Source organism: Stegodyphus dumicola, chromosome 4 (assembly GCF_044657685.1).
Source record: "Stegodyphus dumicola isolate Sdum_Otavi_A_Nest chromosome 4, ASM4465768v1".
Taxonomy (NCBI): Eukaryota; Metazoa; Arthropoda; class Arachnida; order Araneae; family Eresidae; genus Stegodyphus; species Stegodyphus dumicola.
In genome coordinates, this window is record NC_140771.1 from 926,733 (window position 1) to 940,777 (window position 14,045).

A 14,045-nucleotide genomic window follows, 5' to 3' on the forward strand; every position below is an offset into this window, starting at 1 on the left:
TTTCTTTTTAGGATAGTATAGTTAATACGAACGATATTATGATAGAAAGTTACACTAGCAGATGAAAGACTAGAACTGTTCAGTTTTACTTTGAAAATTAATACTCGGTTACTTAGACTCAAAGAGCATACCGCAACATGCTTAATGTTCCGAAATAGCCTAGCTCTTCAACTAATTTGTTAAACTTAGAGCTCCTACTAATGTGTTGGAGTATTGAATTCAACTTTTCAGCTACAAATAATAGCTATCTCAAGTAGATGAATAGTGACAAACAAGTGATTCTTAAATGCATGGATCGGATTGTGTAACTGGAAGCACACTTAATACGTGTTCAGTGTTCGAGACCCGGAAAGGGCATTGCATAATTTTCCTGTCTCCTGCTTAAAAAAAAAATCTGATGTGTACACCACATGACTTCCTTGTACGGAATATTAAATTATACGCATTTTTTCTTGCATTTCATTTAAACTTATTGGATTGAATTAAATCTACTTCGTCGACAGCGTATAAACCACAATAGAAAAAATGCACTCTTTAAAATTCACTCTATTTGCTTACCATAGCGACACTCTGGCGCTCGATTCACTTAATATTTCGTTCATATTATAACTCAGAATGCACAAAATTTATATCTTTTGAAGAATTATCTTATCGTTGCCACATGTTATATTCAAATACTATAATAATGCTAGAACGATGTATAAAAGAAATTAAGCAAGCAAAACAAGAAAGAAACAGTTTTCACAGACGATTGAGTATTTCTCAATGCCGCCGTGCCGAAGGGTCCGGGTTCGAATCCCGGAGAAGGCATGGATGTTTGTATATGTTTAATAAAAATTTGTAAAAACGTTTGTTGTTAATTTCAATATTAACCCTCACGAATTGGAGGAAACGGTGTTCGCCAAAGTCCTCATCATCTTTCTTCTTGTCTAAAAGGCAAGATTGATACTGATACTGATACTGAGTATTTCTCATTCAATTAATTCAGTTCTCACTTCGCGAGATGGCAAAAATACATAAAAACTCAAAATATCTGCATTAAAAATTACGAAGTAAATCTTAAACACTTATTTCTTCGAAAAAATTTCATAAAGGATTAAGCATGATTTAATTCCCAATAATAAATCAAGGCGTTATTTTTGTTGTTGCGATGCTTAGTCTCTCTAGATTGGCAACAAATCTACTGTTCCGCTATTTCAAATGTAAATAAATATATCCGACATGTTATTTAAAACTTAACCGCACTTAAACAGCTTTTAAATTGCTGATAATTGTACAAATAACAGAATTGATTCTTCCAGATTTACGAAAGGCATAAAACCCTTAACCGGAAGATAAGAACAACATAATTAAATCATTTTTAAAGCAAAAAATGTACAATTTACAAACATATAAGAGTAAAGAAACTGAGATCACTGAGCCGAGTAAAAGAGTAGATATATATATATATATATATACGCTTGGTGCGGCCGATTGCAATCAAAATACGCGGTGCACATCTACATGTTATAGCATTCCTATATACAAAATTCCAACGTTCTGAGGCTACTCGTTTTTGAGTTATGCGAGATACATACGTTCGTACAGACGCCACGAAAAATTCTCTTCAGAACTCATTTTAAAGCAGTTTTATAATTTTTTAGGAGGAAAAAAGTCTTTTATTCTGTCCTTACGTACAGATGTCACGCAAAAACATCGTTAAATTGCATTCCATAGCGGTCAAAATGGATATTTTCGTTGAAATATGCTGCCTGAAACATTTCGCGATTACAATACTTCCATTTTACTTCGTACAAGGAAGTAAAAAATAGTCACTCTACATCTTGAGTGGATGAATCTTAACAAAAAATAGCTCAAGTGATTTAAACGTGACAAACAATAGCTCTTTTAAGTGAATGAATTGTGACAAACAATGGCTCTCTTCAAGAAAATATTTGGAAAAGGCATATTTTTTCTCCTCTTCGGATTTTCAAAATGAATGTGGATGCACGAACCATACAACAGCTTCAAACTGGTACTCGGACAGCAATTCACGAATTAGAACAGAGAAAAGTACGGAAAATGTGTTGGACAGAACACCTCAGTTCGAGGCTAATAATGCCCGCCTTTTGCCATACATTATTTTTTTAACATAATGTAACCATATATCTATACATTGCATTTAATTTTATAATGGCAAAAAATAAATAATATTGAAATAAAATACTACTCATTGTTTAAATTATATTGTTAATTATCTGTCACTTCCTATTAAAAAATAGTTTGTGAAACATTTTCAGAGCAATAACTTACAAAATCGTGGCAGTATCTATTTGCATTCCTTCTGTATTGAACTGTGATACTAAAAATCTTGAATAAGGCTATAGATCTAAAGGAAATATTACCGTCAAAAATAAAACAGGATCCATTAACAAAGAAATGGCCATATGAAGAAAATATTTCGTGGAACTAATACTAAGAACTTACAAAGAGCTTGATTCCGAAAATGAAAATATTTCTCATTATAATTTAGCATACAGAAAGTTGATGTTATTCTAATTCGAGTTACAGTCTTCTTTTTTAATTTGAAGAAATTTGCCAACTCGAAAAGTACAGCTGAAATCCATTTAGTTAACTAAAAGCTATTTTAGTTAACTAAAAGCTAATTTAGTTGACTAAAAGCTGTTCACATTGTCAAAGTACAGCAAAGCTATTCTAAATACATTAAGTTTCGAAATATGATCATGTTTACAATATATAACTTAGTATAGAATTTAAGAAGAGGTATTCGAGTTCCAGTTCATGAAATCAATCTTTATACCTCACAGCTGAATTGGAAGTGGATGGAATAAAGCTTTATTCCAGGACTTGAGTAGATTCATAGTGTAATGTTTATTAATCAAATGAAATTGCTTCCAATCGAATCGTTATCCTGGTGGGTGCAATGGAACTGCCTCTAACCAACTATAATCTTGAGGAGATGAAAACAATTTAGTCTTTATCAAGCAGCGGTTTTACTTCCTTGCACGAAGTAGAAAGGAAGTATTGTAATCGCGAAAAGTTTCAGGCAGTATATTTCAACGAAAATATCCATTTTGACCGCTATCGAATGCAATTTAACGATATTTTTGCGTGATATCTGTACGTAAGAGCAGAATAAAAGACTCTTTTCCCGCAAAAAAATTATAAAACTGCTTTAAAATGAATTCTGAAGAGAATTTTTGGGGGCGTCTGTACGAACGTATGTACGTACGTATCTCGCATAACTCAAAAACGAGTAGCCTCAGAACGTTGAAATTTTGTATATAGGACTGCTATAACATGTAGATGTGCACCTCGTATTTTGGTTGCAATCGGCCGCATCAAACGTATATAAATATATTTGTATATATATCCACTCTGCTACCCGGCTCAGTAATCTCAGTGTCTTTACTCTTATATGTTTGTAAATTGTACATTTTTTGCTTTAAATATGATTGAATTATGTTGTTCTTATCTTCCGGTTAAGGTTTTTATGCCTTTAGTAAATCTGTATGCAATATTTTTAGAATTATCAACAATTTTAAAGTTGTTTAAGCGACGCTAAGCCTAATAATGTTTTTGATGGCGGCCATTGCTTGTTTACAGTTGAAACAGCAGAATAGTGGATTCCTTGCCAATATAGAGAAACTTAGCTTCGCAACAACAAAGATAACGCCTTCATTTCTTATTGCGAATTAAATCATGCTTAATCGTTTCTGGAATTTTTTCGAGGAAATAAGTGTTTAAGATTCCGTTAATAAATGTTAATATTCCGTAGAAGACTTCCTTGTACGGAATATTAACACTTATGTGGTGTACACATCAGATTTTTTATTGCTGTAATGATAAATCAAACATTGCTACATCTTCCTTTCATATCGAATAAAATTGTTTAAAAGTAAATAATTAATTGAATAATTTAAACAATTTCCAGTTTACGAGTACACGAGAAGTATTAATTAACTAAGTCATTGAATGAATACGTTCTTTCAGGTCTAAAGTCAGAAATTATGTCTGCTTTAGTTCACTCGTCGTTTTCGCAGCCGCTTTATATATGTACCACAAAATCACAAAGTTTTCATTCGCAAATAAACTACTTACTAACACATTCTGGGAATTGCGCCGTCCATTCGTCATTTTTGCAGAATATTACTTTTGGTCCTACTCTCGTATATCCACGGTTGCATCTGAAGCTCAGAATGTGTGCTTCCTGATCCTGTGTGGACTTCAAGGCTCTTCGTTTCTGGTACCGGATGCTGCCGTTGAGAACTGCCCTCTTCGGAAAGATGCAAGCTGTAGTAGATATGATGCAGTTCAGGCATAGCGTTTTAAAAACAGAGAAACTCTTAATGAGAGATTATTGACAACATCTCTTAAAGAGAGGTTATTGACAACATCTCTTAATGAAAGATAATTGACAACATCTCTTAATGAGAGATCATTGACAACATCTCTTAATGAGAGATTATGACGACAAACTTTGATTCATAATATCTTTACACTTTACGCTCCACAAGTATACAATGGAAACACAAATATTACGTATCGCAATTTCACTGGTAATTCTAAAACGACAAACTAATCAGTCTGGAACTCAGATCGCTGATTTCAAAATTTGACACTAGGAACCAGAACCTTAAAATGTCGAAATGAGTTCCGAAAAAAAATTTCTAATATCCAGTAAGTCATTGCCACTAAACAGTCGCTATGATGAATGATATTACATTACTAAATATTAAGGTATAAAATTATCTGATACTAGCAGAACATCTTAAGAGTCTCGGAGTGCAAAGAGTTACATTTTTAAAGTATGGCAAGAATAGCATTCCCAAAGTCGTATGAGAAACATATGCTTAGAAAAATTAAATTAAAGAAATGGCAAGCTGAATGGGGAAATGTAGAAGAAAGAAGCCCGCATATGATTCAATCTCATACATCTTTCCCCACACACTACTTTGCAGGAAATCTGAGCGACTCAGACAAGTGCGTACGTGGAGAAAAGAGAGACCCAGAGCACTTTATTTTCAAGTGCCAGCGTATAAAAAAGCTGCACTGCAAAGAAAGGACACAAACTACGCCGCAGTACATTAAATGCTTACTGACGATCCCTCAATAATAAAAAAGATTCCGCTTTACGCATGCGCGCGTTGAAAGAAATATTTAATAAAGTAAACAAATAAATATTAAGCTTTTCTTTTGTAAAATTTGATATCCTTTATATCATAATTGCTCTTTATTTCATAAATTACGGTTTCATATTTTTAATTGTATAATTTCTGCATACCATCTTACCAGATTTATATTGATGATCTATAATCCGGAAAAACCCCTAATCCGGAATCGCAGAAGTCCCGACGAGTCCCGATTACGGACTTTGTACTGTATCCCACAATTTACAAAAAATAATGAAAGTTCAGAAATTTTACAAACGCCTGGAACAGGCTAAATATGGCTGGTTTCTGATGCAGGCCAAACGAACATCCAACGGGTACAGTAGTGTGGAGGAGCAATTACCTGTAAAAGTCACTGACGAAGTACTGGTGCTCCGTCCACTTTTCCCTGCTCCAGTCTCTGTACCCGGCACTTATTGTAATTTTTCACATTTTGCTTCATTTCATTTTGGGGCTGCTATGGGGGATAATGTTGTCCATCATTTGCATTTGCCCAACCATGTATTTGGGAAAATTACTCATTATAAAATGTTTGACTCTCGTACAATAAAAATCGGACAGGGTATTTAATTTCTGTTTTCCGATAGTCGATGCCGTACTGAACTTGCCTTGAGGGATCAGGTATTCAAGTTAAAATAATTCGAGGAAACGAGTTTCAATGAATTGCAGCAAAAAATTTTTGTAATTAAATAGGCCATATAAGATTTCTTTAACATAAGAACCGTAATCCTAATAATTTAACTAATCAATAATCGTTCATGGGAAATACTAAGGTAACAAAAATCAGAGCAATGTTTATAAATTTGCAGGACTAGTTTCGTAGGTTTAAATTTAGAAACGCCGTCAGCTTTTTTACGCGTTTATGAGCAAATAAGTGAAAATTATGCTGATTCTTGTTCTCTTAGCACCTTTATAAAATCGTTATTTAGTGTGTTGTTTTATCTCAGCTAATCAATAATCTTTCAAAGGTTTCTGAACTAACCAGATAAACTATAGCTCTGTTATTTTACAGGATAATAAAATATTGAAAAAAAGTCGGCTCCAAGCACAGGCGACACTGGCAGCCGTGTACAACGGCAATTTTTCAAAGACGTAAAGCTGAGCTGTCTTTCCAGGACGCAAGCTGAACAGTTTATTTAGTTGCCACATTAGCGGCAAATAATGTAGTCTAGTCTAGTCTGCACGGCTATTGCCGAAGTGTCGCGCAGCTGCGCAACTTATCTGGCTCTTGAAAATTAAGCCCAAAGGGCGCATGACTTTGAATTTTTCATGACAAGTTTTTAGGAGGTCAAAGGTGGTTACAGGGGGCGACCATGAGTCGCAAGGCCAAAGAGTGGCGCGCGCATCAAGAAATTCGTAAAGCAGGAGCCGTGAGGATCTGTATGATATGTTTGTGTTGTATCATCAAAGAAGACACAGACAGAATCCAATAGTTTCAATCATGACATCTGAATTAAAACACTTCATAATAAATTAAACATACTCATACATTATTACATAAATACAAAGTGAAAGAACATACAAATTAAACATACAAATTACAAATGAGAAATAAAATTATATACACTATATACAATATATATAAGCACTATGCATCCCCTTCATGATTATTTTTACGTGGGAAAATTTAAGTCCCTGGCGAGGTGGGCCGCGAGTGGTCTTAGCGAAGCATCTTCTTCAAGAATTACATATCTAAAACATTGAGATCGGTCATATGGTTGCATTCTTGTGCCTTGTTGAAGAATTTGTTATTTGCTTTGTGTAGATATGTTTCTACAGATTCCATTTTCAGGTCACGGTGCAGGGTGTGATTCGAGACATAATAGTGAGCATTTGTTATCATCCTAAGTACTTTATTTTGAATAATTTGCAGCGTGTTTAACTCCTTTTTCTGAACTGTTGCCCAGGCTGGAGAAGCATACGCAAAAATAGGACGTATAATGGAGTTATAAATATGTCTCTTCCTCTTGATATCTAATTTGGAGGTCGCAGACAGGAGTGGCTTAAGACTTTGAACTACCCCGATAGTCTTACCTCTGACACATTTTATATGCTCTTTCCAGAGGAAATTAGCACTATATTTTAATCCTAAGTATGTAGCAGTTTTTACAACTGGTACGACAGTATCAAATAGCAACAGTTGTGCAGTTAAGGGGTGGTTCATTTTATTCTTTTTAAAAATCAGAAGCTTGGATTTATCAGCATTAATTGCGATTTTCCAGTTGGCACACCAGGTTTCAAGTTTCGGCATAAATCGTTGAAGTTTCTTAATCGCAAAATTTGGCGACCCAGACTTCACTGCAAATGCTGTGTCGTCTGCGTAGCAGCCCATGAAAAAATTTTGATCTAAATGTTCTGCAGGTTGGTCTGCCACGTAGAATAAATAGAGCCCGGGCCCTAAAATAGATCCTTGAGGGACCCCGGCCTGAACTTGCTTCTTATTTGAAGTGCTATCACCAATGTGAATACTGAATGTTCTGTTTGAAAGAAACGAGTGGATAATTTTGATTAACTCAGTGCTGAACTGCAAACTGATTAATTTATAAATTAACCCCTCATGCCAGACGCGGTCGAACGTCCAGCATGAGTAAGGCAACATATCTTTTGTTGTGCAGTGCACTACCTATGTATTCATTCAGCCTAACCAGCTGCTTCGTCGTGGATAGGGCTTTCCTGAAGCCAAACTGTTCAAGTGGTAACTTATCCAGATGAGGTTGTATTCTGCTAAGGACAATTCTTTCAAGTATTTTTCCCATACTGGGCAGCAGGCTAATGGGCCTGTACCCATCCGTTTTTGTCAGGTTCTTTCCCGGCTTTGGGATCACTATCATTTTAGCAGACTTCCATATATTCGGAAAGTAGCTATTGTACAGGCAAGCATTCAGAATACCTGTAAGACGATTGATCATATTTATTGGCAGCCATTTCAGTGCTACATTATTAACATTATCCTGCCCGGGGGCCTTTTTATGATTTCCTGTGGTGAGGTAAGCTCTAAGTGATTTTGCAGGTTGTTTTTGTAAAGCCATTCTGACACTGTGAAGTTCACATGAGTTGTAAAATCCTGATTGCATGGGTAAGTGTTTGTGATGAATTGCTTTTCAAAGTGCTCAGCGAGCGTATTGCACTTTTCAATATTTGTGAGCGCAATGCCATGCTCATGGTAAATCGGCCTATTAACTGTGGGTTTATTTTTAAGACGTTTAACAAACGACCAGAATGAGCTACTAGGGTCGTTAAAACTCTCAATTTTCTCATCCCAGAGCTCTTTGCGGTGGGAGTTTATCTGTTTTTTAATTTCCCTACCAAGTCTATTCATCTCTTTTTTGTTATCAGGATTGCAAGTGAGATGATACCTTTTTCTAAGCTTTGATGAGACTTTTAATCCTATGCGGTAACTTATTAGTAACCTGTCTTCTAGGAATTTTTCTCGTGGCCGCAGTGGTAGGCACTTTGTATGTCCATTGTAAGATGTTTGGCCGCAAGCTCAATGTCCTCCGGAGTGCGAAGTTTACTGTTGGTTTTACATTCTAAGAGAATTTCATTGAAAACTTTCCAGTTGGTTGTATTAATGTGTTCATCCATAACATCTTTGGTTGTACCTAGGGTCGCAATGACCGGGCAGTGGTCAGAATCTAAATCTTGAATCACCTCTAGATTGAAAGAGAGGGAGATGGTCGAAATAAAAATATCCAAAATGTCACCTGTATTGGGATTATTAGGCAAATATGTGTACTCACTTGGTACATGAAAATAGACTGGGTGATTATTAATGAATTCGGAAAGCTTGATTCCATTTTTATTTGTCCTCCTGCAATTCCATTCCTGATTCTTGGCATTTAAATCCCCTGCAAGAATGACCTGTTTATTTGTATCAAGTATTTTCGCGAGATAATTTATATCTAGAATATTCTTCGGTGGATTGTACATAGAAGTGAAGTATACGTTACCATATTGCGGCAGAAATACAGACACAGTTACAATTTCATGTCCATTAAAGCGCTCTTCGCTGATCAGACAGGATTGGAGAGAGTTGCGTACAAAAATCGCGACCCCCCCACCTCGGTGACTTAGACGGTCGCATCTATAGCATAAATAATTAGGAATCTTCATTGGAGTACTTGGCGTAGCGAAGGTTTCGGTAATGAGAGCCACGTCGATATTATGACACGTGAGGAAGTTTGATAGCTCTGTGAGCTTATAATGAATGCTACGGGCATTCCAAGTCATGATAGAGATGGGAACTTTTGTTGGTCTAGCTTGACCCAGTATCTACAGTAGAAGAAGTATTTTTCTCTTGGTTATTTTCTTTTATTTCTTTGACTTGTTGCGAAATCTGAAATCCCGCATTTTTTATTACGGAAACAAGTTCCGCAAGGTCCGTGAAAACCTGTTTGGCTTCACTTAATATGTCAGAGTATAGGCCTGTGGAGAGCGCCTGTGAATAAGATTTATTTTCAATCACCCTACTGGGGAAACTGTTTGGTTTCTCAGATTTTCTTTTAGGGAATTTCTCACACCCCCTGAAACTGGAGGTGTGGGAACCTCCGCAATTAGCACAGAGTGGAGGTTTGTCATTGTTATTCTTGTCAGGGCATTCATTAACAAAATGTCCTTTGCCACATCTGACACATTTGGGTGCATAATTGCAACCCGCTTGTGTACGATTAAACCCCTGGCAACGGAAACATTGCAGGGGTCCTTGTCGACCTAAATATTCTTTAATCTTAATTTTCATGTGACATAGAAATCTCTCATTGTATATTTTCTTGGACTTGTCATTTTTTGGTAGCGAAATTAAAAACAGAGGGAGTTTGGTAACCTCTCCGTTACGCCGTCTTGTCATTTGTTTTACATCTTTGATATGATAATCAAGTTGTTCAAGTTCAGATTTGATATCCTCGATCAGAGTATGTTCAGTAAGTCCTCTAAGGACAACTTTTAAATATCGGTCTTCCGGTAGGATGTACGAATGGTGTTCGACTTGTTTAAGTATTTGGACTACAGTCCGGTAATCGTCAGGTGTTTCGGTGATAACTTTGATGCTTCCCATAGGAATATGCTCCCCGTGAAATTTGATATTTCTGTGAAGGAAGATAGATCTAATTTCACTCCATTTCAATTTATTTTCTTTGAGAGTAATTGGCGGAATTTTTGAATTCCTACTATTTTGTTTTTGTTTATTTGCATTCGTGTCAGTGGGGTTTTCGTTGTCCGGTGAGGTGGTATCCATTGTCTCATTATTTTGTGTATGAGTATTTTTATTGACTGCTACCGCGGTAGCTGGTGTATCTGAGGTACTATCCTGATTTTGTTGCTTTTGTGTAGTACTTTTAGGGGGACTACTAAGCTTAATTTTCTTAAAATTTTGTCTTTGAGATCTTATTCTGACTGTTTGATCACCTTTAGTCTTTGGTAAATCATCATCTGAACTCGTGGGCTGATCCAATGATATTTCATTTAGAGTGTTAAAGTTTTATTGTGTAACTTAATAGGACTTCTGTCCCTATCATTATCTACATTTTTACCTTGTGATGATTTATCCTGAGATTTATCCTGTTGTGTTAACTGTGTGTTAACAGAAACTAGCATTTCGATCATACTTTGTAAGAAATTGTACATCTTATTTTCAGTATCAGTGAGTGTACCATTCTGCTGGCGGATGGTATCAAGTTCACTAATTTTTACCCTCGCGGCATCCAAAATCGTGTCCATAATCGCAATACAGAATCAAGAAATCCTGCGCCCAATCAGCAGTCCAGAGTCCCGCGCCCCGGAACCGGACCCACTCGACGGTGTTCCGGCAGACGGATGAGCGGGCGAAAGTCTACTAGGCCCCTATCTCACACCTGACAGCGTGAGCCTTGGGGAAGGGAAACTAAGCAGACACAACGACCAAAATCCGAAAAAATTTAATTACGCGCACGCAATTAATTTAAAATCTGATAATTTAATTTAAATTGCAAAATTAATACGCAAAAATAAGCGCCGGAAAATCAGTATCAATAGCGCGGTATCACTCGTACCAGCAATTAAGCTAATTCGCAAGAAAAGGCAAAAATAATATATAAATTCTTAAAATAATACAAAATAATAAAATAATAAAAGCATCCAGGCTTTTAAAAATAAATACAAACCGAGGATTAGCATTTAAAAATGCTGATGCATGCGGATAGTAAATTTGCACGTGGTCGCACTCCGCAACACACGCAGAATCGGACAGGGCGTACACGTGGTAACAGGACCGGAAGCAGGCACAATATCTACGACGAACCTTCTCCTATGGCGTCCACCCCTCGAATGATGAATTATGCAACTAATGTACGTGTTTCGCTTTTAATTTATACCCCCGCCAACTGTGCTATTATCCTAAGGAGCAAAATGTGTTGCAGCGTGCCTGTTGCAGAACCAACACTTAAAAAATCTTTAGATATATCAGGTATAGCAGAATTGATTACCACAAGTTTACGATGTGGTAGAATACACTACAAGCAAACAGCAAACAGTTTTTGCGTGGGTAGAACAAAGTTGCTCTTTTGCTTGTTCTTTACGGTTCTTCTTTACGGAGAATAAAATTGGGGCTGACAAATAATAACACACCAAGTAAAGCTATGTAAACGCAAAGCTAATTTACCTGCCTGAATGATGTGCATGCTTACTCTTAGACCTACGTGAGGTGTTTCAAGATCAAAGAACATTTATCAAAATATAGTTCCTACTACACATTTAGCACACGACAGTGCTTTAATCTTGACAGGTGTTTTTCCATTGCACTTGTATTTTCGTTGCATTGTACTGTTCCTCGCCCTTTTATCTGTTAGCTAAGTGTTGAGGAACCTAGTGAACTACTAAGCGAATAATCATTCAAATCCCAACTCAGGAAGCGTTAATTACCTTTTATTGCTCAAAATAAAGATTCACAAACGAATCGCTTCTCAGGACGTACAACAAAGCCTCCACTTGGGCTGAAAAAAGAAAGAAAGAAGAACATAACTAATGACTAACTAAAGAGATTTAGCCGAAGCTAACACAATTTCTAAACCAGTGGGCACTTAATATTAAATTAGCTAGCGAAGCTATCAAGGGCACTTAATACGGCCGAGCGTAGTAAGAGCTTAGAGAGATGTCGCCAAAAAGGCAAACGCGCGCTATTCAGGAATTCTAATTCTCTCTCTCGAAGTCTTAGGTCTTAGGTTATAGTCATAAAAGTGGTGTACGATCCAGAGGTCTTTACCTTGTCCTATTTTGTCCTTTTGAAATCCAAAATGAAAAAAAAAATCGAAATCCAGAAATTTCGAATACCTGTACACAGCCTTGTTGATCTCCAAGTCTCTCTCGAAGTCAGTGAACCTTGATACAAATCCGCTCCTCATTTACATTTAACGCGATGCTTGAAACTCATTCTGGAAAGGAATTGTAAGATGAAGCTAGAAGAGATAGGAAAGTGCTATAAACTTAAAATAAGTGTTATGAAATTGGGATATACCTTTCAACATAACAGCATTTCTAACAGCATATCATAAAAGAGTTATTTTCTATTTGAATTGGTCAGTAAAGTATACTAAAACTCTGAAACAGAAGTGACTTAAATCTGCATTCCTTCGCGCCTGCAAAATGCCTCCTCGCTAAGGTATCGCTACCTGTATACACTGGTACATCTAAATTTTTCCGAGCTCACATATAAGAAATTATTTGGCAATAAATTTCTTTTTCAAACATGTAATGGCAATACTAAATGAATTTTAAAACTTTGTTAGTGTAGCCATTTGCTGGTCTTTTTTATTGTTTATTGAATGAATGATGTGCTAGATTTTTTAGAAAATGTTTAAAACTGAGTATACATTCTGTGATTAAATTTTCAGTTAGAAGAGATATTACTCTCAAAGAAGTCAAACAACATGTGATTCCGTACGTTGATTTGCCTTTTTTTTTTTTTTTTTTTTTTTTTGGTTGTATAGTCAAAGAATGTGTAAAACAATATCGAATAGGCGAGAATCCGTTCAAACTGATTCTCGTGAAGATTAACTATTAGGCTCATTATCATCAAAAAGTACTGCTGTTGTCTAGAAGGAAATATTTAGAGATAAAAGATTCAAAGTAAAGGAGATAGCAGCAAGATCGGATTTATCTAAAATAACTTTTTTGAGCCTTCGACATGAAGATCTCTGCAAGGAAAAGTCTCTACACGATGTGTACCCAGACTTTTCTAAGAATTCAAAGCAGCGAAATGATGTTTTCTATGAACAGTGTTTTGCAATTATACAATGCGCGCAAGTGAAGTGTTCTGCAGTCCATTGTAGCTGGGATTAAACATTGGTCCTATGTTACGATCCTCAATCGAAATGGGAATTACTGGAGTGCAAGAGACCTGGTGAAGCTCTACGAATAAAGGATATGCTTCAATAATCAGTAAAACGGTAAATTGTAACCATTCGTTTCCGGAACACCGAATTCATGTTCTCCATGATAACATTCCTGCAAATTTAGCTGTCATTTCCAAAAAAAAGTATAGAAATGTGGATTGAAAGATCTTCATTATCCCCTTTGCTGTCCAGATTTTGCTTCAAGAGATTATTAGCTATTCTCGAAATTAAAATCTGATCTTCGTGGAAAAAGCACTCTGATTAATTTTTCGGGGTAACCACAGGATTGTTATTCAAGAGATGTGGAAAACGCATCGAAGTACAACTGGACGATATTGAAAAATAAATTATTAAAATTTTTTGTATTTCCCCACAAAAATATATCAGGCAAAAACCTTTTGGACCTGCCTATGTCTGTATTCCTTCCTGCCTGTATATTTCTGCGTACAACTAGTAAAGGCTCTAGTGTAGAACTGGGTGCCCCTCCGATTAGCGATTTTTTTTTTTTTTT

The 14,045-nt window shown here is 36.1% G+C and overlaps 1 protein-coding gene across 1 annotated transcript in view; it reads right to left on the bottom strand.

Moving 5' to 3' along the window:
• Positions 1-14,045, bottom strand: part of LOC118197684 (uncharacterized) — a 58,243-nt gene that overhangs the window by 25,893 nt on the left and 18,305 nt on the right. The window contains exon 3 of the mRNA XM_085814228.1: positions 4,102-4,293. Coding sequence (XP_085670354.1) covers positions 4,102-4,293 — 192 coding nt within the window. The remainder of the gene's footprint in view (positions 1-4,101; positions 4,294-14,045) is intronic.